The sequence below is a fragment of the Melitaea cinxia genome, chromosome 6, assembly GCF_905220565.1.
Source record: "Melitaea cinxia chromosome 6, ilMelCinx1.1, whole genome shotgun sequence".
NCBI lineage: Eukaryota > Metazoa > Arthropoda > Insecta > Lepidoptera > Nymphalidae > Melitaea > Melitaea cinxia.
Genome location: NC_059399.1, coordinates 4,743,051 through 4,768,158, shown reverse-complemented (window position 1 = coordinate 4,768,158; position 25,108 = coordinate 4,743,051). Strand labels below are relative to the sequence as shown.

The window sequence follows — 25,108 nt, the reverse complement described above, 5'->3', positions numbered from 1 at the left end:
CAACTAAGAATGGATTTTACGAAACTCAACCCCTAAGGGGGTAAAACAGGGGTTGGAAGTTTGTAAGAAAGTCCTATGTTTTTTAAGTAAGAGACTTGAAATTTGAAATGTGTGCTCTATAGATGGTGAGGAGGTGCCCAAATAATGTATCTTTAGAAACCGACTCCTTTTTGGGGTTAAAACGGGGGATGATAAGTTGACTCACTCATCACGAAATCTCCGAAACTATAAGAGCTACAAACTTGAAATTTGGCAGGTAGGTTTCTTATATGGCGTAGACATCTGCTAAGAACTGATTTTACGAAACGCGACCCCTAAAGGGATACAATGGGGGTTGGAAGTTTGTATGAAAGTTCTATGTTTTTGAGGTAAGAGACTTGAAATTTAAAACGTATGCTCTATAAATGGTGAGGAGCTGTCTAAATAATGCACCGTAATCTATATATATAAGAGAAAGGTCACTGACTCACTCATCACGAGAACTTAAAAACCGCTGGATGGTCCATCCATCCAGGATGGACAAGGATGAAATTTGGCAGGGAGGTAGATTATAGTTAGTCGACGTCCGCTAAGAACGGATTTTACGATATTCCACCGCTAAGGGGGTTTAATTAGGGTTGATAGTTTATATGAAACATATACAGTAGCTATAAGTTCGCCTGATAGGCTATTTATACTGCAGCAAGAAAATAAAACTAAAAATGTGGTGTATAGGGAGGTTTTATAAAAATAACTACTAAATTGTACTAAATTGTGCCTTTTAAAAAGTTACTCAGTGTGATAAGCATTTCAAGTGACTGAAATAAAAAAAATAATGTGCGTTAAATATCTTAATAGTAATGCATAATATCTTCATAACCACGCGGACGTAGTCGCGGTCAACAGTTAGTGTATTATGAAACAAAGTCCCCAAAAGTGTATGTGATCCATTCCCTCAAAATCTACTGAACGGATTTTCATGCGGTTTCATTATTGGAGAGACCACCACTGGCAAGAGGAAGGTTTACGGAAAGGCTAAGCCAATTTTGATGAGAGTTTCACTGGCAGTTTGCCGGGAAAACTTTGTGACACACTAATTTCAACGCGGGCGACGCCGCGGGCACAGCTAGTAACAATATAATTTTACAGCACATTAAATTAAAACATAATTAATTATATACAATATGAAACCTCCAAGAAATACTGCGTGGACTGAATATTATGTAGTTTTTTAAAGAGAAAATCACTCAAAAACGTCTCAATAAATTGTTACCAAAATTTAATTTAAAAATTGAGAAACAAACAATTTTTTTAATTAATAACGCCAAATGAATGTACTTCTAAAAATCGTGCGAAGTGTATATCGCTAATTAGGGTTATTTTTAAAACCTACGATTTACTTTTGGTCTAATATTCCATTGAATTATTATCGATGTAAAGATTATTGAATCGTGGCTTGCAGAAATTTCGTTACATATATCGCATAGGTACAGCAAATGCCGTGACATTTTGACCGTGAGCATGTTACGTTTTTAAAATTATAACGTATTTTAAAATATCATATTACCGTTTCCTGATGCGAACCGAGGTACAATTACACGCACAATTTCGCTGTACATCGAACACATGCTCTTAAAAGGCGAAGGTTCATGAAAACCAGTCCAATGACCTTTATGACTTTGTATAATAACTGTGAGAAGCAATGACTATTTTAATTCTTTAGTTTACGAAATTATATACCAACAATCGAATAATACAAAAAAAAACTACTTGTTAAAATTTATTTATTTTTGTTTTATATCTTGATACCTAACGGATTTTATAATACTTTTATTATTACCGTTATAAAGGTTATTATCTCGAAACAATATAGGATATAAAATATCATACTATGACCCACAGTAGTGGAGCTACATGTCAATGTTTATTACCTTCAGCCACCTAGGAAAATGATCACCAAGTTGAGATAAGGTTTTTTCTTACATTTTGTTACAAGTTAGTATTTAGTTTAGTATTACAAGTTAGTGAAGTACCTCAGTGGATTTCGATGCCATAGGTGAAAACTAAAACCTATGGTTATCACCAAAATGTATAGTAATATATATATATATATATATATATATATATATATATATATATATATATATATATATATATATATATATATAGCACATTCAGTCGTATTTCAACTGAGATAGGGAACAGCAGGAAATGTTCTGATCAACATCTGGAACAACCCGAGGAGGTAAGTACCTCGACCTTACCACTATGTGACCAGGGCTCCTGGGGGGGATTGAGGTCTACAACGCGCTTGCGATGCTTCTGGTGTTGTAAGCATCTTCTGGTGGTATAAGCTTCGATAATCTTTTAACTTCAGGTGAATCGTACGCTTGTCGCAACCAAGTTGTATGTTTTACTATTGTTTTTGATACATCTTGCGAGATTAGTAAATACAACTAATGAATGGATGTATAAGTGGTTAGTTTGGTACCCAAGTAGATAATTGGAGATTAGGAGTAATATAGAGGTTAGTGTTTATGGTCTGATTCCCACGAGATCAAAAGTTACCCACGCAAAACCGCTAGTACACATTTTATTTATCTCTTGAATATAATCTACAAATTATTTATAATATCGCATTATTAAGGATCTAATTATAAAAAACACCCATCATCATAATTATATATGTCATGAATAATAAAGCTTATTTCGCAAATTCTCGGCGATCATATCTATAGTAATCATATGTGTATATGTATGTATATGAGCGGAAAGAACTACTAAGAACTCAGCCTTTATTACAATAACAATCGTTTCTTTGAAAGCCGTTAACGGGGACTCCCCAAATATTTCTATATAGACATATCACATTTATTAATCATATTATCATAATTATGATATTAATGTGCAGTTTAAGAGTATATTATTCTTTCGTCGAATGCATTTTTATAGCTAGCTAAACAGATTTTGTACTAGGGGTTCATCCGGTGGAGCCGAAGTAATCATAATAATTTAAAGACTACCGTAACGGTGTTTACTCGTTATAAACCACACTCGTTATAAGCACCAGCGTTCGATAAAGAAAGTATCATCAAAATCGGTACATCCAGTAAAAAGTTATGAGGTATAAGATAACGTCGGTCGAAGAGAAAATAATCAAGTAAGTTGGTCATATACGCAATATTTGAGATAACTTAAAAAATACTTGTTAGATCTCGACCAAAATTAGAAGGGACACGACAAGCATCAGGTTTTGATTAAAAAATGACCATAAAAATGGGTAAATCTCTAAAGGGTCTCATTTCATACATAAATTAAAAAATGTAAAACATTATAACTACATTGAACCATTAATTTAAATAATTATTCTAGTAATTTAATAATTATGTTAGTAAATGTCATAAAACATTACAACATTATAATGTGAGTTATTAATATTTATTATATGCTAATAAGACAATAAATATAATTAAAACACAAACAGATTCTTGAAAATACGAAATCGATATTAATGCTACATTTGTCTTTATTTCTTTTGGACATGTAAGCAATACACTTTTTTATATTTAGCTAAGCCTACAAATAATTCACTACAAGTAATATTAAATTATCACGGAAAATTGTTAATCTGCTATTATTATATACTAGCGAACGGACCTGGCTTCGCACTGGTGCACTACAGAATGTCTTTGTTTATAATGTGAAGCTAGCTTATGACATGGTTATTAACATAATAACAACAACATTCAAATATGCGTCGTTAGATTACACGTTGTTACAGAATGCGTTGAAGAAATAAAGGTTCACTCTGCTCGTTCCCTGTAGGTGATAGCGTGATAATATGTAGCCTATATGTTGACCTGACTTTTTAATAATATTCGTGCCAAATTTGAAGTAAATCCATGCAGTACTTTTTGAGTTTATCCCGGACATAGATACAGACAAACAGACAAAAATTCTAAAAACTATATTTTTGGCTTCAGTATCGATTGTTGATCACATCCCAAGTATTCTTTTAAAAAAATATTCAATGTACAGTTTTGACTTTGCTACCATTTTATTATATGTATAGATTTTAACTACAAATCATAAAGTATGAGTACTGGAATACTGTATGTGTATAATGGTATTTACAATTTAAAGTAGTTAAAAATTATGTTGAACTAACAACCTACCCTGGCTTTGCACGGGTGCAAAAATTATCAGTGTTTTTCTACTATATTATTCATGTATTATACATATAAAACTTCCTCTGGAATCACTCTATGTACTAAAGAAAACCGCGTCAAAATCCGTTGCGTAGTTTTAAAGATCTAAGCATACAAACAGCGGGAAGTGACTTTGTTTTATACTATGTAATGATGTACAATTTAAACCAACACCATTTCTTATAGATGTTGTTTTTAATTCCATTTACACATAAAACTGTAACTTGTGGTTTAAACTGTTTATATTAATACCAAGAATTAACACTATTACATTAGTATGTTGAAAAGTTTAAACAAATATTTTTTATATACATACACTATTGTTTGTTCCTAAGATAGGCAACTTAACGCCTGTGTTATAGGTAACTGTCAACTTAACATACTTAGCTATATATTTTTCTTAAATACAATTGCACCTAAATAAATATGTAATGAGGATAAAGACACACGTTTCTTCTAATAACTTAGAAGAAACGTGTGTCTTTCATGGCCATTAGTTTTTTCTTAACAGAATAATATAACTACTTTAATACATCAAGTTGTTTACTAAACACTAGCTAGATAGACACAAGGATGTACAACTGAATTAGCTATTATGTTAATTTCTGTTTTTTTTTTCTTTTTGCCAGTACAAAAACAAAGTATTGTAATTATTTATAAATAATATCGACTAAAATCTTTTTTCAGTCAAATAATTAAATATATATTTATAAACAGAATTTTAAAATATTGTTGCAATTACAACCTTGGAGGTAGTGACTATTTGAACTTTGTACCTAGTCAACTTGTTAATGATTACATACCTAAGCAATGTTTTTATATTACTTTTTACTAAATACTTATTGTTATGTTCATTCCATACTATTAAATTAATTTAAGTTTGCATATACAGTTTATTTTTTCTTTTTTTAATAACAGCTGTAAGCAAGAAATTTTGTTTTAATTTGGGAGTTTAATTACAATTTAAAAAACTTTTTTTTTTTAAATATTTTACATTAATTTATATTACTAGTTTTTAGAATATATTTTTTTTTGCATTTAGTTATAATTCCAATAACTACTTTGCAAGATCTGAAATAGGAACTTTTTAAAAGTTAATATGTACAAACGTAGCACGCAAAAAGCCTTGAAATTTGTTTATATAAATCATTTTGAAAATAATTACTTGTATTAGAAATATTAGGAGAAAATGTTAATAGGAATTTACAGTAACAGTAATGTAAATATTTATATTCTTACCTCGCTTTGTGGGTAAGCATTGGGCCCTCCATTATCTTCACATTTTTTCTTAAAAGCTTGCATTGACTTGTTTTTTAGTTCATCAACTTGCTTCTCATCCACCTTTCCTTGTAATTCAGGAGGAAGTTTGTTGATAGCGTCAGAGATCGATGGTTCTGATTGGGCCCATACCGTACCTTAGAGAAAATAAAATTTGTTGAAACTAAGCTGTTTTATTCAAACTAAATAAGGTAAATTGTTGAAGGTACATTATAATTAAATAACTTAGGTAGTTCAATAATGATTTACACGTCAAATTAATCTATCATTAGATACGATGCATTAATTATAACTTTCAATCAGTTATAGGAAATTAAGTACCTACCTATATCGTTTTTTGAACTATGAACCTATGATAAAACCTCATCGAACCATTCCGTAGCAAAAAGTCTTAATAATATTTACAGGTTTTTATTATTTGTGGGAAAATATACAAGAATGTAACAAGACTAACAAATAGAAGATCATGCTAAAATCTAATCAGTAAAAATATAAAACTTACCGAGGCAAATTACGAATATTACATATTTCAATGCCATTTTAATAACTATAATTTACTTAAAATATATTTGATATAAACGGAAAAATCCCAATAAAGTCAATGTGCGATGAAATTAAACCGGTTTCTTTAAATTAATTTATCACATAAAGGAGTATACACGTCACACAAACTACCTAAACCGCACTTGGAACAAAACTGACATAAAATAAAAGTTAAAACTGAGCTAGCTGCTAGCCTGTGTTGCCAGCCACAAGAAACTAAAAAACAGCAGCTCACCAATAAAAAAACAGAAGAAAACAGAAGTAAAGTAAAAAAGACAGATTTCATACTTTCCTCGTATAATTCAAAGAAATACCCACTTTTATTAGTTATCTGGACTCACATACATTGTTAAAGTTACATTATTTTCCACTTTCATCCTCAATTGCCTCATCTTTAGTATTTTCAGACTCACCTTTCACACTTTCCTTCTTAAAATCATACATATTGTTGTTAAATCTCTTTATGTGCCTTTTTGTGCCTTCAAATGAGTAGCAATCAGTTATTTCGGATTTAACCGTTTGCTACTCATTTGAAGATTTAATGTGTATGTGTACGATAATATTTATAGCAGAAAATAATCCTTACATGGTGGCGCTGCAAGTAAGCACAAAAGTTTCTTCAGCAATTCACACAATACAGACAAAGGTTTAACATTTGTGAATGCTTGAAATGTTTTAAAATTAACGAAAAATACGTTTTGGAGAATTTTGTACGCGGTTAATTTTGTACAAAGTTTGTACATGATTTTCACGTGTATAAAATATGAATGTAAATCACATAAGACTGATCGGGGAATTCCCTCGAATCCCAACAAGAGTAATTACTGCCATCAGCAGGCCTAGCATGCGCGCCACGACAAAATTTTGTCTACCCCTTTTCTCGTATTATCTCTCTATGTCTACAGTAGCTAACATGCGTGCACGCGATACTCTTCTCGTTACGTCAATGAAGAGATAATCATTAAATTTTAGTGATCTGTGATATTTATCTCTACGGAAGCTAACATGACATCGTAATTTTGTCGAATTTTGTCGTTTTAGGAAGAGAAACTTCTCGTTTTCAATGTTATCGACGAGAAAGACGATAAATAAAAAATAAATAAAACCGGGTGCCTATTTTTTGTATACCATGGCGTTTCCCTATTATAATTATATAATTTCGGTATACGAAGAGCGGGAAATGCGAAAAGTCGAGTGAAGTGTGCCATATAATGACACAAAAAACGTATTTGCGCCCTGTTGCTTCTTATTCTAAATAATAATAATAATAATAATACTTTATTTCAGACCAAAGTATAAGTCCATATTGGGTTAGTACAACAAGACAAGACAACATTCAGAATAAAAAACAAAACAAAATTATATCAAAAAAATCAATAAGTAAAAATAAAATTAAATAGAATAAAAGTATAATCAATAATCAAAAAAAAAATTCAAAAATTCAAAAAATTTTAAAAATTAAAAAAAAAAAAAAACAATGCGTGATAGAATTACAATTATCTAATGTGCGACAAGATATAAATAAAGCACAACACGAGCATATTGTTTTACATATATAATTAAATTCATTTACTTACGCCGTTTTATTTTCCATATTAGATTTTTTAAATTAGATATACACTTTTTATCTTAGCCAAAAGGCCGAGAACATTGTTAAATAAAACATGTGTCACTCGTTTGAAATTATACAAACGTTGGCTCATCCCGGTTTGGCACGATTGTTCAATAACCTTGTAAATTCAACTTTACGACATAAGAAATAAGAATGATATTCAGTTGTGATTATGGTTGATAATGTTTCTCTACTCGACAAGGCGAAGTCTTCGGAAGAGAATTTTGTCTCTCGTAGTGCGCATGTTAGGGTAATCGAGAAAATACTCGATGTAGACATTATCTCTCTCTCTCGTCAAGAGATATCTCGTTGTATGCATGCTAGGCCGGCTGGTATCATTGTGTATTAGTATTTAGTGGTCATTAAAACATATTACATAGTATAATAAACAACGCTGAACACTAATTGAAAAAAAAGTAAAAATTAGGAATGAAACAGAAAACATCAATGCAAAAACAGCAAATCTACTGTTAGCTGTATTGTACAATACTATAACGTATATTTTTATTCATCGTTCATTCTCTTAACAATTATTTCGTTTCGTCGAATTGCTATTCTTCATTGCTGGGCGTTTCGCTATTAGCGTATTTCGTGTGACGTAGGGCTGCGATAGCAACCATTGGTGGGGTTCGTGGTGTACATTAGGCTCAGCCCTGTATAAGCGCTGGTGCTGTGTGGCTCCTTCCTTTTCCTTTGTCTTCAGCCTCGGTCAGGTTCAGGGTGCAATTTTGTTGTGGTCCTTGGCGTGGCGGACACGTGCGGTGCCGTTGTTACCACGTGGCAGGATTTTGTGGGTTGGCTGCTAGGACCCCAACATCTACGATAAAGAACTCTTCCACCTTTTCGATCCTTCTTGTGGCTCGTGCTGTGCTTGAACACGGATCAGCATCGGGATTCTTCCCTCTGGTCGAGCAAATATTTTTTACCCCGGCTGACATCGTAATGGAGATGGAGTTGTGGAGTTTGGACAACTGAACTCGAGAGACTGGCGGGCGATCATCCAGGGAGTTTCTGCGGAGCCACATGTCACGGAGATCCGCTATGACAAGTGACCACAGTTAACCTCCACCCACGTGTCAGAAATAATTCGAACCCTCAGTGTAGTTTTAATTAATATTGGATTAATCAAAAATATATTTCGGTTCATAGTGTAGATTTAAAATAATTTCGGGTTATGTTAAACTCGTTCGTTTAATCCATAAAAGGAAGATAAAGTTGTTTGTTCATTCAAATTTGTATTAAGCTTAAAATTGTGTTTCTTTGTAATAAATTACTTTCTACATTAGTCTAATTTAATTTTGTTCTCCCATCCAATCTGATCGCTAACTTTTTTTGAAATATATATTTACCTCTCCGTGATTTAGTTCGTCGCGTTAAGAAAAAAATAATATTCTCTTATTCTATGCTCTTTTAATTTAATTACATTTACATATATGTATTTATTGCATTTTTTTTTAACGCGCGACACTTAAAAGAGTATATAAAAATATCATTGAATTAATGAATGAATTTAGAAGAAATGGCTTTCACTAGTAATAATAATAATAAATAATAATAATATTAATAATAATTCTTTATTTCAGGTAACAATTTGACCCATAAAACAATTTGACTTTCTTCAATTCTTATAATACAATAAAACTAAAAAAAAAATTAATAAATGTTACGACAATTTGAAAAATACAATTACAATAATACAATACAACTAATTACAATCACACAATGTCCACAATGTGACACTGGCGGAATCAACCGTGCTTCTCTGGCACAATTGAAAGACATTACATCAATCAATCACACAATTTCCAATATGAATAATAATAATATTTTATACAGTAATACCCCGACTTACGCTACCTCGACTTACGCGAATTCGGAGTTACGCGATTTAATTTTCTCGTCTATTCGTTTTTTGTTTGACTCCCCCCACCCGCATTATTATTCGTTCAGTTTACAACAGGCACAGACGTGTAGTGCGGAATCGGCGCGTAGGTACATAAGTTACGATTTTGTGTTTTTTTGGGAATCGATAGTCAGATCAATTACGAAAAGTACCCCGCAAAACTGTACCCCGACTTACGCGAATTCGACTTACGCGGATAGCGCTCAGTCCCACCTATCGCGTAAGTCCGGGGTATTACTGTATTTAAAGCTTTCGCTCCGGCATTTGTATCGCAAGATGTCTATCGCAGCAATGCCGGAGGTAGAAGCAGTCAAAACGCTCCGCGATCATCTTCAGCACACTGTTTTGGCTGCTCCTTACTCTACGCACAAAAGATGCGCATCGCTTACGCATGGTGGTGTGGAAGCAGTCGGTTCTTGCGTCTGCAAACATGCCTGAGACACTGCAGCATCGGGGCAGCCCCAACGGTATCCTGAATGCATTATTGTAGAGCACACGGAGGTCACTGTATCTTTTCTTTGTGTAGTCAGACCATAAGCTACACGTATAAAACAAGGTACAATATGCTCTAAATAGTGTTATCTTTACTTGGGCTGAGCAACGAGCAAGCCTTCGAGCTAACATCTTCGCTCTAACTGACAGTGCCCTCCGCTCTCTCTCAATATCTGCATCATCCTTGAGACAAGTAGTAACTATATGCCCTAAATACTTAAATTGCTCCACCATTTTTAAGGGTACACCAGAGAGGAGCACGGGTGGGTAGCCATTCGGGGAGCATTTTGTTCCGATAGCCTCAAAGACCATGCATTGGCTTTTTAAAACGTTATATTTTAAGCCATGATAACACTCGTAATCCTCACATGTCTGTACCAGCTGTCTCATTCCACTGATTGACGCACTCAGCAGTACCATGTCGTCCGCATAACTTATATTATTTACGCATACTCCATCAACATAACAACCGACATGCTGTCTGCTGTGCGCGACGATCAGGTCATCCATGTAGAGGTTAAAAAGTATTGGAGATGCTAACCCCCTCTGCCTGACTCCACATTCGAGTCGATACGGATCGGACGTTGTCCCCGCCCATCGAACGCTATTGGTCTGGTTCGCGTACCAATATCGAAATATATTTATAATTCCCTGCGGTAACCCAACTCGCTCGAGTTTCTTCCAAAGTAAATCATATACCACCAAGTCAAAAGCTTTAGATAAATCGAGGAAGCACGCGTACACAAGTGTCTTGCGATTTGTGTAGTATTTGACGGTGTGCTTAAGGCACAGTATAGCACTCTCTGTAGACAGGTGAGGGCGAAAACAGAATTGATTATCGTGCAGCTTTATGTGTTTTCTCAACTGCGCGTTAAGCAATCCGTCAAACACCTTGGCCATGATAGTGGCAAGCGATATAGGCCTGTAGTTATGTTTGTCAGCAAGGTTACCAGTTTTATTTTTCACGACAGGAACTATTACTGTTTTCATGAGATCATCCGGCAAGTAGGAATGACTCACGCAGAGTGAATAAAACAGAGCCAATAGCTTAAAAATAAGAGGTCCAGTGTGCTGGAGATGCTCAATACTTAGTCCATCGTGGCCTGGAGACTTACCTCTGTCCATTTGCCGTATAAATTTATATGTATATCTTCGGGAAGGAATGAGATCTTATCACCTTTCTCATTCATGTCAGCGTTGTGCACCTCCATCATAGGACCTAGGTGTAGACTAGAGACCAGACTAGTGCCGAATAGCACAGATGATTTCGCCAATGTCGTGTAAGATGGAGAAGACACGACGGATATTGGTCGGTGAATTAGAGGTAACAACTTCAGTAGAATTTTGAAGACTGCCAAAATAGTAGGTAGTATAGATCAAACTATGAACCTAAAACAACACAAGCACTAAATATACTATATAGATAAACAAGAATCATCATTATCATCATTACAGCCTACACAGTCCACAGCTGGACATAGGCCTCCACAAGTTTACGCCAAAAATAATGTGAACTCATGTGTTACTCATGTAACAAGAATATTATTAATAATTTATTTACAACTACACTATGCTAGAACGATCACCTAATATATTTACAATTTAATTCTATTACGTTTATTATATCTACAAAAGAATGTACAATGAGGACTAAATACAAGCATTAATAAGCAAGCAATATTTACAGGACGGGGGATTTCAGGGGGAAGAACATCATAGATTGGGTAAGGAAGTTTGGGACAGTTGAACAGGACATGGGATGCTGAACCTTCGTCGAGGCCACATTCGCACAGTGAGTGATCACGCACCCTATAAATGCACTGGAGTACATGAGTGAACAAGGCGCAAGCGACAAATTGTTGATGTTACCCAGCGGTCGGCATGTCTATGAAGGAAAAACCAAGGGCGCCTTGGAATATTAGGCTGAATGTCAGAATAGTGTTTGCCATTAATCGATGTTGACTCAACTCGTGATGAAGCCCAGGATTTGTCCAGATGAGTTTTCGCCAGCGCTCGCAGGTCTTGACTTGAGTTAAAAAATTGTTCCGATGAGCCAAGTTAAACCGCTAACTGAGTCTGCAGTCTCATTACCTGGAATATCAGAATGGCCAGAAATCCATACCAGTATAACTTCTAAGCCTTTATGATAGCATGAAAGTAAAGCCTCCCTTATCTTTAAAATGATAGAAATTCTTAATTTACTACGAAACGGGTAAAAATATTATTGATAAAAGTGGTAAGTACCTAAGGTATCTAAACTTGCTTGTCGCGGTTGTCGCTACAGAGTATAATAAAAAGTTTAAAAATATTAGTAAAGTAGTATTTAATGTCAAAAGTGCTCCGTTATTGAACAAAAGTGAATGATTATTCGACTGCTGAATGACCATTATTTAGATTTTAAAACATCTGTTGGACTTTGAACACATCTTAAAAGTTCATTTTTAAACACAGATTGTTGGCAGCATCAAATTTTTAGCGGAAATTAAATGTTTTATTATAGTTTTTTTCCGATATTTGTTTCAAATCATCTCATTAGATGTTTCTTGATGTTTTTTGTAATTTGAACATTGCAGATTATAATTCATCATCTAGCGCTCTGATTAATTATTTTAGATGTATAACTTCTTAAATCTTATTTTGGTACCACCGATCTTAATTTGCATGATAATATTTTATTGTAATAGTTATGTGTAATTATTTAAAAAATAAACAATATTTTTAACTAATATTTAAATTAATTTTTATTTTGATGTTAACGATTTTTATTATCTTTATAGCATAGTAATGACATTTATTTAATAAATGAATTTTTATTCTCTCCGTGTAACTGTTGAAAATGTTATTTAAAATTACTAGTGATTGATTTATTATATTATGTTTACTACGATAATGTAAGACCAACAGGCCAAAAGTAATGTATTCCTCATTAGAGTCCAAATTTAAGGTTACTTTTAAAATAAAGTAACTAAAATTACACTTTTAATATTTATTTTGTTAAATAAATTTTCTTGAATATGGCAAAGAAAATAAAGAATCAGGGTACGCAAAAGGTAGTAAAACTCGTTGAAGCAAGTAATTTTTCGCCCCCATGTGAATTTGTATCAAGTATGTCTAATACAAATTATACTAAGAATAAAAAGAGACATAACATAATCGATCCTCATGTTTGCAAGTGTAATGATAAAACTCAAACCCCTAAACCAATAACTTGGGAATCTATCACTAAAATGTATGGCAGCACAGATACCACAGTAGTGTGGGATGGTCAAGTCCAGGACCAAAAGAGATTCTTGAATTCTAGAACACTAAAGAAAGAAAAACATAAATTAAGGCAATTACCTAAACAGTGTGATAAAGAGGGTGATAAAGATAAAAATCACACACAAATTACAGGAACAAAGTACACTGAAAAACAGAAATCAGCTAAAAAATCTGTTATAAGTTTCTATCATAAGCAAAATAAACACACTAAACCAAAGAATCAGAAATTAAATAAAGGTGAAGTGGAAAATATGAAGAAAGAATCTCCAATAATACGATTTGAAGTAAATAGAAAGCCAGCTAATCCGCACAATGGAACTGGTGATTCTTGTATAGATGGACCATGTACAAGAGGTCTTCAAAATATGAATAATCAACAGAGAAAAAATTATACTAGTAGGGACAAGCGTAAAGATAGTAACATTAGTCACAAAAATCAAGTTCTTAAAAAGGAAAATAGAACTAAAAATATTTTCTCAAAAAATAGTGGAACAATAATAAGAAACTTTCTAAGTAAATGTAGCTTCATTGGAAATTTTTCTAAACAATCTTGTCTAAATAAACGACAAATTATTGACGATAAAGCAAAAGGGGAGCCAATGTTTGAAATGAAGGTTGATTCTGTCGACATGCGCGTTTTAAATACCTCAGAAATTGAAGAAAAAGTTAAAACCCTTGGAAAAATTGATCAAAATCGTTCATGCATTTGCCCATCGCGACTTAAATCTATAAAAAACGGCAGACACAATGTATGTCCCAAAGGAGTCTGTGAAAGAGCCTTAGGAAATAAACAGTTACGCTTCAATTGTAAGTGTAAGGGAAAAAGTAATTTGGTTGTGTGTAAAGATACAACATGTGGCATGAGAGTTAAAAAGAATAAAAAGAGAAAGAAATGCAAATTATGTAAATCATCCAAGCGTTTAAGCGATTTCAACAAGGTAGCATTTGAGGTTATCCTGGATCGTACTAGTATGAATATTTTAAACACTCAAGAAGTTGGGAAAGTGCTTAGAAAGGAATCTAGCAATCAAATATGTCCTACCGGTATATGTAATGTTGCTTCAAGAGACCCAAATGTTCAACTAAGATGTAGTTGTATAGGAAAGAAAATTTTTCCTAGAACAACTGAATGTACTGACAAAACGTGCGCTAGAACAATGAAAAAACGTAAATTATCCGATATATGTTCACGACTTTTTTTTAGATCTGAAAACACGATTGACTCAAATAGAAAATATGAATGTGACCGCAAAAAGCAATATATTCACAATCAAAAACATAATAACCAAGACACAAAAAGACGAAATTTAAAAGCTAGGTCTGATACTTATAACAAGAGAGGTCGCGTACCAGAGAATACGATTGTAACGCAGCGAATTAAACGGCAAGGAGGTAAAATGTATTCTTCTATATGTTTTAATTTGATTATAACATTTAGGTAGACTCTTTCAATATAAAAAGTTTATACTCACAGTAACACAGACAATTAAAAGCTACATATATATGGCTTTAGTAGATAAAAGAAGAAATCTTTCTACAATATTTACTTGGTATGTAATATAATACATACGTATAAGTAAAGTATAGGATTTTAGATTTAGTAGTTTAAAACATTAAGTAGAGAATGTAATGGCTTTAAGTAATTAATAATTTGAATTCGTTAATAATTCCCTAATTATTATTTTTTATTTCATGAACATGACATTAATCTTTGAATTGCGTAGACGAATGGCATGAAACATTTTGTGAATGCGATGCAAATAGCAATAAAAAAAGAGAACTGAAAAAAGATATGAAAAAAACGAGTAACAAAAGTAGACGAAAGGGTAAAAGTATCATATCATCAAAAAGAAAATTCAAACGTAACAGACCATCTAATTTGAAAGAGTATATTATAATGTGCCTACAACGAAAACGTGTACGTTGTAAGAAGCAGTTGAAGAAAAAAGAAAAAGAATTTAAGAAAAATGAAAAAAAGGCGCAAAAAGGAAATTTAAAATTACGAAAAGTGATCGAAAAAAATAATAAAATCGAAGAACCACACTGGAATTGCTTGACAAAATTTATTTCTGGTATATTGAATCTTAGCATTAATTTAATAAAAGGAATATTCTCGGCGATTTTTACTTTAATAACCAATCCTATTGGAAGTTTTGTATATGTAAGGGAAAGAGCAAGAGACCCCCCTGGAACATTGAAGAAAATTAGTGACTGGTTCTATAGAACGTGGTCAAATAAGACTACCAACTTATCACAATCTGTAAAAGAATCAGATACTATGAATATAATTGCAGATCAAATTGAAGATTCAGCTTTTTACGATTCAATTTTTGCTAATAAAGGTAGAACTAAAGATGAAAAATTATTATATGAGAAGAAAAAAAGGATAAGAAAGCGGAGGATCAGGAAACGACATGACGAAGCTCTATATGGTTGCCGTCACATGCTTTTAACAACGATGCGTAAAACACCTCATTTGTGGTTTTATCATATTTGTCCCGATCTATACCCACAATGTCTTAGTTTGGCAACTTTCATGACAAATTTCTTTCACATAATAATTTATCTTCTTGCTTTCGTTTGTTGGACGCCATGTATTGTGTCTTTTGAACTATGTCGAGCGTTTTTGTGTTGTTTTTTGTGCACTGGTTAGTTTTTGTAAGCGTTCGTGAAAATAATATGAATGTAAAAAAAAATGTAATATGAAAAACAGTTCGTATTTTTAATAATATTTATTTAATATAAATAATTATAAAAAAGCAATCTAAACACATAAAAAAATTACATTGAGTATTAGTTTAAACTATTCGTTTATCTACTTTTGGTAAAATCAACTTCGTCTTTCTTCTAAGTATATTACCAGATTATTCATTTATATAATGCAAACAAACGCACGGTTCACCTGATGGTAAGTGATTACCGTAGCTTATAGACATCTGCAACATCAGAAGCAACGCAAGAGTGTTGCCCTATTTCCATTAACCCTACTTCCGATTTCCTCCAGGAACTCTGGTTACCTTACTCACAGACAGGAACGCAACACTGTTTGAAAGCAATATTATTTAGCTCAGTTCATTGGTTAGGTACTCAATTAAAGTAGATTATACAGTTGTTTTGAGAAATATAAAGTGTGTTTAGATATAATACAAATTAACATCCTTAATTGGCAACTGGTAGAGAGAAAGAGTTTTGAAGAAAACACTGTATCACTTTATAATCATAGTATTATTGATTAAATCAACCCCGGTTTCTTCTATATTTTCTAAGGGAACATTTTCAACTTGATGCGAATATATATTTGCATTTAAAAATCGTTCGGTTCCGTCATCATACATTGCACCAATATCTACTTCACTTTTATCTTTATTTATTTCTTTTAAATTGATGTCAAAATAGTCATCAAATTGTCTCGTATCTTTAGTACTATTTGTTGCATTTACATTTAAATGATCGTAAATATCATATTCGTTACCAGCTCTTTTTAGAGTTTTATTAGAAAATGAAATGCATGTATCAAATTTGAACTTATTTCGTAAATTATAAATCCCCTTTTTTAAATTATAATAAATGTTACAAGGAAATTTTATTCCGATAATTGGCAGGAAATCTTGTATTAAGTAAAAGTACAAAACTATAAGAAAAACAATAAAAATTGCAATAATTAAAAATGTGCAGCCACAAGAGTTGTAACCCATTTTTGGATAACAACCAGTGCTGCAAATATTTTTCTGATAGCATTGTTTTACACAGCAAAAAGCAAAACACATCGGAAGAATAGCAAGGCAATTAAAAATTATAGAAACATAACTATGAACGGTCTTTACGAATAGGCGTATTAGGTCTTCCACAGCAAGGAGTATCATGATGACTGTTCTGGAAATCATCTGTAAGGTGCAAATTATCGGAGTATATAACGTATAACACATTTTTTTAACTTTCACACTTTTTTATTTTTTATTTACATTTTTTTATTTTACAATTTTTATTCGGTTACATCAAGTCCAATTTTTATTTAATTTTATTTTTATAAATTATCGTATTTCACATTTTAATTTTGACATTAAGTCATAGAGTAAAGTAAATGGATATTGTCGAACCATACAAGACAGATTATAACAACTTGTATGGAGATAAATTGACTGTTTTTCTAGGACTCATATTTTCGTATATATTTTTTGGAATTATTGCACAACTACAACAATTTTCACTTTTTGTCTTATGATATGAATCATTACTTTGCCAAGTATAATAATCATAGTACATATTGCATTTGATTTTGTTTCAGATGGATGTATAAAAATAATGCACTGCGAAAGTTTACAAAGGTCGCTGACTTAAAATACAAAACAATGAAACAGCGACTTTCCTATTCATAACCTAAAATCATAACGCTTAAAATCGTTCATTGTTGTAACAAAAACATTAATACATATTATAAGACATTAGATTTGCTATTTTTTTCTTGTTTCGCAGTATATCAAATAGTCTTCGCCCCCCTCCACTTTCTGTCTCAGTTTTTACAATTTCAGTAGTATCATCAAGCTTACTATCAGTAGGACTTACTTTTTCAGTGATTAACTCAGAAGTTACTTTTTCAGTGACGGTATCATCGAGTTTTGCGGTAGAAGTTTCGAGGTAGGTCGATGAAGGTACGTAATCTGTAACGTAGTCGGTAAATCGATTGGCGTCGTTTAAGGTTGTTGATTCATCTGTATAGTCGGAGTCGTTTCTAGAACATTCGGTGATATCACCAGGCGTCGGGACGAATCTATATGTCGGTGCTCTTGCTTTAGCGTAACCTAAGCTGTAGAAGATCTTATCTAACACACCTGTCGCACGGAATATGAAAAATAGTATAATAATGGCTAGGCCTGACATGACGCAATCACAAGCTCCTCCTCTATTAACGGGACAAGGGCCTCCACCTCCACACATGAAACATTTCAGTCTCGCCGTCAGCAGAAATACTACACATATTGGTATTAAAGATAGCATTTGAAGAACGAACGACACGAAATTGTATAACGTTTGTAATATCATTCGTATAAGATTCTCTATCATGAGAATTATGGTCATAAACACTCGAACTAACATTTGTATACCACATATTGCAGTTTGAAGCACAGCGTGTAACGTTCTACACATGTTGGATTCTTATTTATGAGTTGCGTCCCAAATAAAGATAGTTCAAATAATAGATTCACTTGTATCGTAATTTGTATAATCGTACAACCACCGATTTGCACTTTTCATTTAAGTAAAATATAACAAAAATAATAAATTAGTCAGAAAAAATAATATATTAAGCAATCATGACGTTCATAGCTTTAACAACTATAGAGATGATATTTTTTTACTATAGATTAAATAAAAAAACTACGTTTAATAATCCGACTTCAAGAACTAAAAATCAAATAATAACTTAATAAAGATTTATTTTTAAACACGTATTCGGTTTACTGCCGTAGTAAGTATACTACCTTTAATTAAATACTTTTATTTGTATGTAATATCTACTGATAGGTTTGAAGTCGGTGTCAAATGGCAACTATTTCGCATCGAACAAAAAAAGAATCACGCAAATCGGATCAGAAATGTTTAAATAATCGTTGTACATACATTTAAAAAAAAATACCAATCGAATTCATAATCTCCGCTCTTTTGAAGTCTATTAAAAATTGCAATAAATATTTACTATCTGGGGCCCACGGTTTCACCCGCGTTTATTTAAGGAACAAATAGCTTGAAATTGAACAAAAAATTTGACGACCGTCCAACATCTTGACGTTGTTCCAAAATTAAAGCCGTCATATATATAATTTTAATAATTAATTTATTTACAGAAACAAAAGCAATAATAAATTTATTAGTCGTGGGTGCTGGTAGTTGGAGTAGACGGGTCCTGTAGTGGAGACCGCGTCTTGGCAAACGCAGTGTGGGACATCCTCCGGCCCGTTGGACCGACAATCTACGTAAGATTGCCGGTGTAGGCTGGATGAGGATTGTGGCAAACCGGGATATCTGGCGCGAACTTGGGGAGGCCTTTGTCCAGCAGTGGGCTGCCATAGGCTGATGTGATAATGATGATGATGGGTGCTAGTAGAGCAATCAATTAACTATAAAATGATACATAATTTATGTGGAGTAATTGTGAGGTTTTTACTAAAAAAGGAGGCAAACATCTTGATCTTAGCGTATTTATATATATTATAGACTAGCTGACCCCGCAAACGTTGTTTTGCCATGTATGTTATTAACCCCCTTAACCCCCCCCCCCCCCTATAACTAATGCGCATGAGAAAATAGATGTTGGTCGATTCTCCGAGAGAAATTTCATAAAAATCGGTTCAACCGTTTCGGAGGAGTATTGCACCTAATATTGTGACACGAGAATCTTATATATTACTAGCTGACCCCGCAAACGTTGTTTTGCCATATATGCTGTTAACCGCCCCCCCCCCCCCCCATAACTTAGGGGTATAAAAATAGATGTTGTTCGATTCTCAGACCTACCCAATATGCACGCAAAATTTCATGAGAATCGGTCAAGCCGTTTCGGAGGAGTTTAACTACAAACACCGCGACACGAGAATTTTATATCTTAATATATATAAATCTCGTGTCACAATGTTTGTCCTCAATGGACTCCTAAACCACTTAACCGATTATAATAAAATTCGCACACCATATGCAGTTCGATCCAACTTGAGAGATAGGATAGTTTAAATCTCAAATTATAGTCGCAATTTTAATTTATTGCTAATTATTTGTCTGTTATTATTTGACAGTCACAATTATCTGTTAACTCCAAATGATTCTAACAGATGTCGATACCTTTCGACTGGGTTGAGTAAGTAATCAATAGATGGCGCTGCTATGGTAAATCTACGAACGTGTCATATAAGCTACATTTTAACAGCATAATTACCACGTGTTGTTGACGTATTTTTTAACTAAACGAACAACATTTATTTTACCAACATTTATTTCAACATTCATTTATATTAACAGAACGAACAGCTACGACGAACGAACAGAACGGGCAGCTAGTATTAGATAAGATTATAGGCATGTGCCTACACTTACCGAAGGCAGTTAATTACAGCTATTTACAATTATTAAAAATTAAGTTAATTAATGGAAAGGCGAAAAATGTTACTAAGATAACAAAAAAAAAAAAACGATTTAGTTATCAATTATATTTTTTTATACGACTAGGTCGGCAAACAATCGTACAGCTCTCCTGATGGTAAGCGATTACCGTAGCATAAGCTTAGTGACATCTTTGTCTGCAACACCAGAAGCATTGCAAGCGCGTGGTCGACCCTACCCCCAATTTCCCCCCAGGAGCTCTGGTCACCTTACTCACCAATAGCCTCACCTGCTTGAAAACAGTATTATTTAGTCGTGATCTTCTGTAAGGTCGAGGTACGACACCAGTCGGACTGCTGCATATTTTGAGCAGGAAATTTCCTTCTGTGCCCTACTTCAGTTAAAAATATATCTTATCTTAAATAAGTTATAAGTTATAACATTCACACAGTCGTCTGTTCCTACGGTAAACAACTTAATGCTTGTGTCGCCGGCTGATATATCTATTTTTTCTATAAATAGACATGGAAATAATACATATATATATCCAAATCTTACACCAAAACTCAGTCGGGAATCGAACCCACAACCCGCAGAGCAGAAAGCAGAGCAGCATAATAAGTATTATAAAATGCACTAGAAGGAAGACAAGAATAAACTAAAACAGTTATATGGTTTAATACTATTAGTTTATTTAGGCAATATTTATAAACATTTCTCCATATCCGAAACAGCGAAGTCGTGAATAACTTTGTAGTTATACAATACAATTATAGACTTCCTTTTTGTGCCTTTATTTATTTTATTTATTTATACTTCTGCACACCAATACAAAAGCAAAACAAGTTCAATGAGGCAAAAAGAATAATAATAATAAATTTGCATTATATGCCATTATGGTTGCCTTGTTAATAAATAACAACATAAATGCCGGATTTTTCTAGACTTCTAGAGGCCTATGAGTAAATTTAAGTTTTTTTAAGGTTGTGATGTTGTTACTTTAAGAATGTGGAGAAAAAATAAAAAATCAAAACCCAAGTTAAAATAAGTTTTTATTAGATATAATAGTTGTCACACGATAATTTAAATAATATTATTAGTAATATTTATAACATCGATATTAGTAAAGTAAACACGGAATTGGTGCACTTGATATATATACTATCTTTTCGCTCTGTACGTATGTAATGTGTAAGAGAGCGAGAAAGAATGATATACACGTTGCCTTACAGCTTATAAGCCTTACGCATCATCAGGTCGAAATAGCAGTCATTGTCGATGGAAACGCTTATACCGCTGTAGTAATTCATAAACTCTTCGAGTGTTATCTGGAAAGAAAATATTTATTATATAGTATCTATCATTTTTTTTTAAGAAATAAGTGAAGCAGTGACCACCTGGTACTCTAGTCTTTTCTAAAACACTAATAAAAGCTACTTTTTAACTTAAAATAATCAAAGACATGATAAATATTCTTTAACTGATAAATATTTTACGTCTTGATAAACTAACACTTATTATTGACCATCGAAGCTTAATAGCTTTCGTTTAAGATTTGGCGTAATTAACTTATAATCAAGCAACCGTTGGTAACCCTGTAGTGGTACTAGATAACTGCTCGTGTTATATCTGTATCAAGATCATATATATATCCGGTTTAGATGCTATCCTCAGGGTCACGTAAAGGTGGAGCTGATAGCGTTACGGTTGCCATCAGAAACACCTGTAGCGATCTTGTAGAGCAGTAGAGACCTTTGCCCAACAGTAAAGTGCTTACAAAGTAATTTAGTTCAGTTAATAACTAACGTCAGACACGGAAAGATTGTATAAAAATATAGAATTACTTTATTGTTTTGTTCGTATGTTGTTGTGTATTGTTGCAAAGAAAAAAAAATTACAAGTATATATATACCGACACAAGACGCAGAGGAAGATACTACAGGGCAAGGCATAGGGCAAGGGCATAAGTCTGTAAGTGGTATGTATATTTTCCTTTTACCCAGCCGTGCTGCTGTCAGCGATTGTGTGGTAGGTGCTTATTTATTATTTATTTGTATACCTTTCCGTCGATGGACCCTTCAGTTTCAAAGTTAGCGAGGAACTTGTTCAGGATTGTATCAGCTGAATCCTCACCACTCATGTATCTATATGAAACAAATATACATTACTAGCTGACTCGGCAAACGTTGTCTGGCCACTAAACGCTATTTAAAAATAGGGATTGGTGGTAGAAGGGTGAAAATTTAGGGTTGTATCTATTTTTCAACGACAAATCATAGTAAAATAAAAAAATAATAATACATCTAAAAATTAAAAAAAAAATATATATTAAAGGGTGGACGTTTAGGGGGATGAAAAATAGATGTTGTTTGATTCTCAGACCTACCCAATATGCACACAAAATTTTATGAGAATCGCTCAAGCCGTTTCGGAGAAGTTAATTTGATAGATTTAACTTATAAGATTAAGGTGATACTGTACTATAGAAAATAGATCAAGGACGTAAGTTTGCATTTACTTTCTTTGTAATTATTTATTTTTCTATAAAACAAGTACATAAATGTATCAAAAAATCGAGAATTCCAAAAATTTGCCTTCGAAGTAATATATTCTGAACATAAGTACAATTAGAAGTTAGGATTTGATTGATAAACAATTTATATTCGTAACAGGTTTCTCACCTAGGATGTGCAGTAACAGAGTAAACTCCGCGGACGTCGTCGATGGTGATGACGCCGTCGCCTGACTTGTCGAGTTTCTTGAACGCTTGCTCGACGATAGCGCGACGAGATTCTGACATTGGTGGCTGGAAATTATATAAATACACGCATTTATTTATTGGTAGATTTTTGACTCTCGAATTTAAGGTCAGTTTACTCTATCTCTCCCCTTTGCACAATTAGAAACGTTCTATATTTTCTAAGTCCTAATTTTGGCTGGTAGAGAATGCTCTAAGCATTAGGCCCTCATTTTGTACAGTTTGTGTAAAATCTAACAAGGAGTTTGAATTAAACGAATAAATGTCAATTTTAAATCTATAATAATTTTGATTTTCTGGTTCGTTTGTTTTGAAAGTATTAATTTTAGAGCCTTCTCGGCTGGTGGGCTCATGTTCACTCGTTTTGTTCTCACTTTTTTCTTTCCACGCAATTCTCTTCCCGTCCTTTACCCAAAAATTGTCTGGAAGATAATCTTTTAACGTTTTAGTTTTCTTTCTTTTTTATGTATCATTTAGCGAACAACCAAAATATCTCTGTTTGTGTTTATATAAGTAGTGCTTAATTTTCAAATTAATTTCAAAACGACGTAAAGACGTCCTAGAAGTCCTATGACAACTAACTCCCGGTTCCTAAATTAAAATAATACGTTTTGTTTTGCTTACAACAGTTTCATTTCAAACATGTCATGCAAAACCAACCGTACTTTGATAAGAGGAACCAAGGTTAAGAGATCGTTTAAATAAAAGTCGATGAATAGTGTAAAGAAAAAAAAACTTACTCGTATCTGAATGAGAAACTCGTCGAGACTGATTGAGCCGCTCTTATCCGTGTCGAATTTTGCGAATAGTTCTTCAGCTTCCTGAAATTTTTTAACAATATAACAATTCTTTTAATTATCTATGCCCTAAAATAAAATATTTTGCTTTCATTTTTAACCGACTTCAAAAAAGGAGGAGGTTCTCAATTCGATTGTATTTTTTTATATGTATAATAGTGTCTTAATACTGCGTATTTAATTGACTATTATTTCGTCTACCAACGTTGTGTTACTTGTCGATGTAAATTGAAGTCTGAAGTTTGTTTGCGAGCAAACACATTATAACTACTTATATGAAATTACCTCGAAGACCACATATTACCATAATTATGTATATGTATATAGTAATTGTATTATTTTACATAAACTAGCTAGCATGGCGAACATACTTACCACCATATATTTTTTTCGCGAATATATTAAGTTATTTTAATATTCTTTTTTAAGGACCTCAACCTGACAGTAACAAACACAAAAAATAAGATATATCGAATTTGATAGTGTTTTTGAGTAATGTTATGAGGTTCATTTTTATTTATATAGGTTATAGAGTGACAAAACGTTAAATTAAATATTACGGTACGATTGCAATCATAACAAGTTTGAAATTGTTATTTACTTTTATGTATAGATTTTTATTTAAATAAAAGTATTAAATTTTAACTTGTTTTAAAAATGGTACTTAATTTTATTACACTTCACTTAACATAATTTCTTGTGTTTTAGAATAAGATCTTTGTATTTTATTACTAAAGATAACAAGAAAAGTATCTATGCAGAAAGCATTAATTAAATTTGCAATAATTTATGGCACAGGTGATTCTTTTATCCTGTAGATTTTTACGATTTTTACTTTGTCAATTGTGATATTTGGCATTAAAATTATTTCATTTTAATCTTCCTATCTTACATCAACATATTATTTTAATTTTATTTTTTCTCATCTACCAACGTTGATGTTGATCAATGTTGATCTAATAAATCAAAAATTATGCGAGTTTATATAGGATCTTAAAATTTTAAATTTATAATAATATAATGTATCCATGCACGGCTTCGTTTCGAAAGCTTCGAAATTAAAGTTAATTTAAAACCAAGCTAAAATACATTATGGAATAATAAACACACCACTAACGTGAAACAATAATGTGTTTGATAATTGGTGGTTTAATTTTCTAATTTTATATAATCTTTATTGTTAGT

At 32.7% G+C, this 25,108-nt stretch overlaps 3 protein-coding genes across 3 annotated transcripts in view; all 3 read right to left on the bottom strand.

Annotated features, from left to right (window-relative positions):
* The window catches only part of LOC123654219 (27 kDa hemolymph protein-like), a 37,205-nt gene extending 31,044 nt beyond the window's left edge, over positions 1-6,161 (bottom strand). The window contains exons 1-2 of the mRNA XM_045590136.1: positions 5,968-6,161; positions 5,427-5,602 (exon numbers count right to left, since the gene is read on the bottom strand). Of these exons, the coding sequence (XP_045446092.1) occupies positions 5,427-5,602; positions 5,968-6,004 (213 nt within the window). The 5' untranslated portion in view covers positions 6,005-6,161. The remainder of the gene's footprint in view (positions 1-5,426; positions 5,603-5,967) is intronic.
* An 11,537-nt stretch (positions 6,162-17,698) lies between these two features.
* LOC123654497 lies at positions 17,699-18,421 on the bottom strand. Its single transcript, XM_045590397.1, has one exon. The coding sequence runs from the start codon at positions 18,419-18,421 to the stop codon at positions 17,699-17,701; it is 723 nt and encodes a 240-aa protein (XP_045446353.1).
* A 2,986-nt stretch (positions 18,422-21,407) lies between these two features.
* Positions 21,408-25,108, bottom strand: part of LOC123654217 (calcyphosin-like protein) — a 65,491-nt gene continuing 61,790 nt past the window's right edge. Inside the window, exons 5-8 of the mRNA XM_045590134.1 lie at positions 23,867-23,947; positions 23,050-23,174; positions 22,428-22,512; positions 21,408-21,696 (exon numbers count right to left, since the gene is read on the bottom strand). Of these exons, the coding sequence (XP_045446090.1) occupies positions 21,595-21,696; positions 22,428-22,512; positions 23,050-23,174; positions 23,867-23,947 (393 nt within the window). The 3' untranslated portion in view covers positions 21,408-21,594. The remainder of the gene's footprint in view (positions 21,697-22,427; positions 22,513-23,049; positions 23,175-23,866; positions 23,948-25,108) is intronic.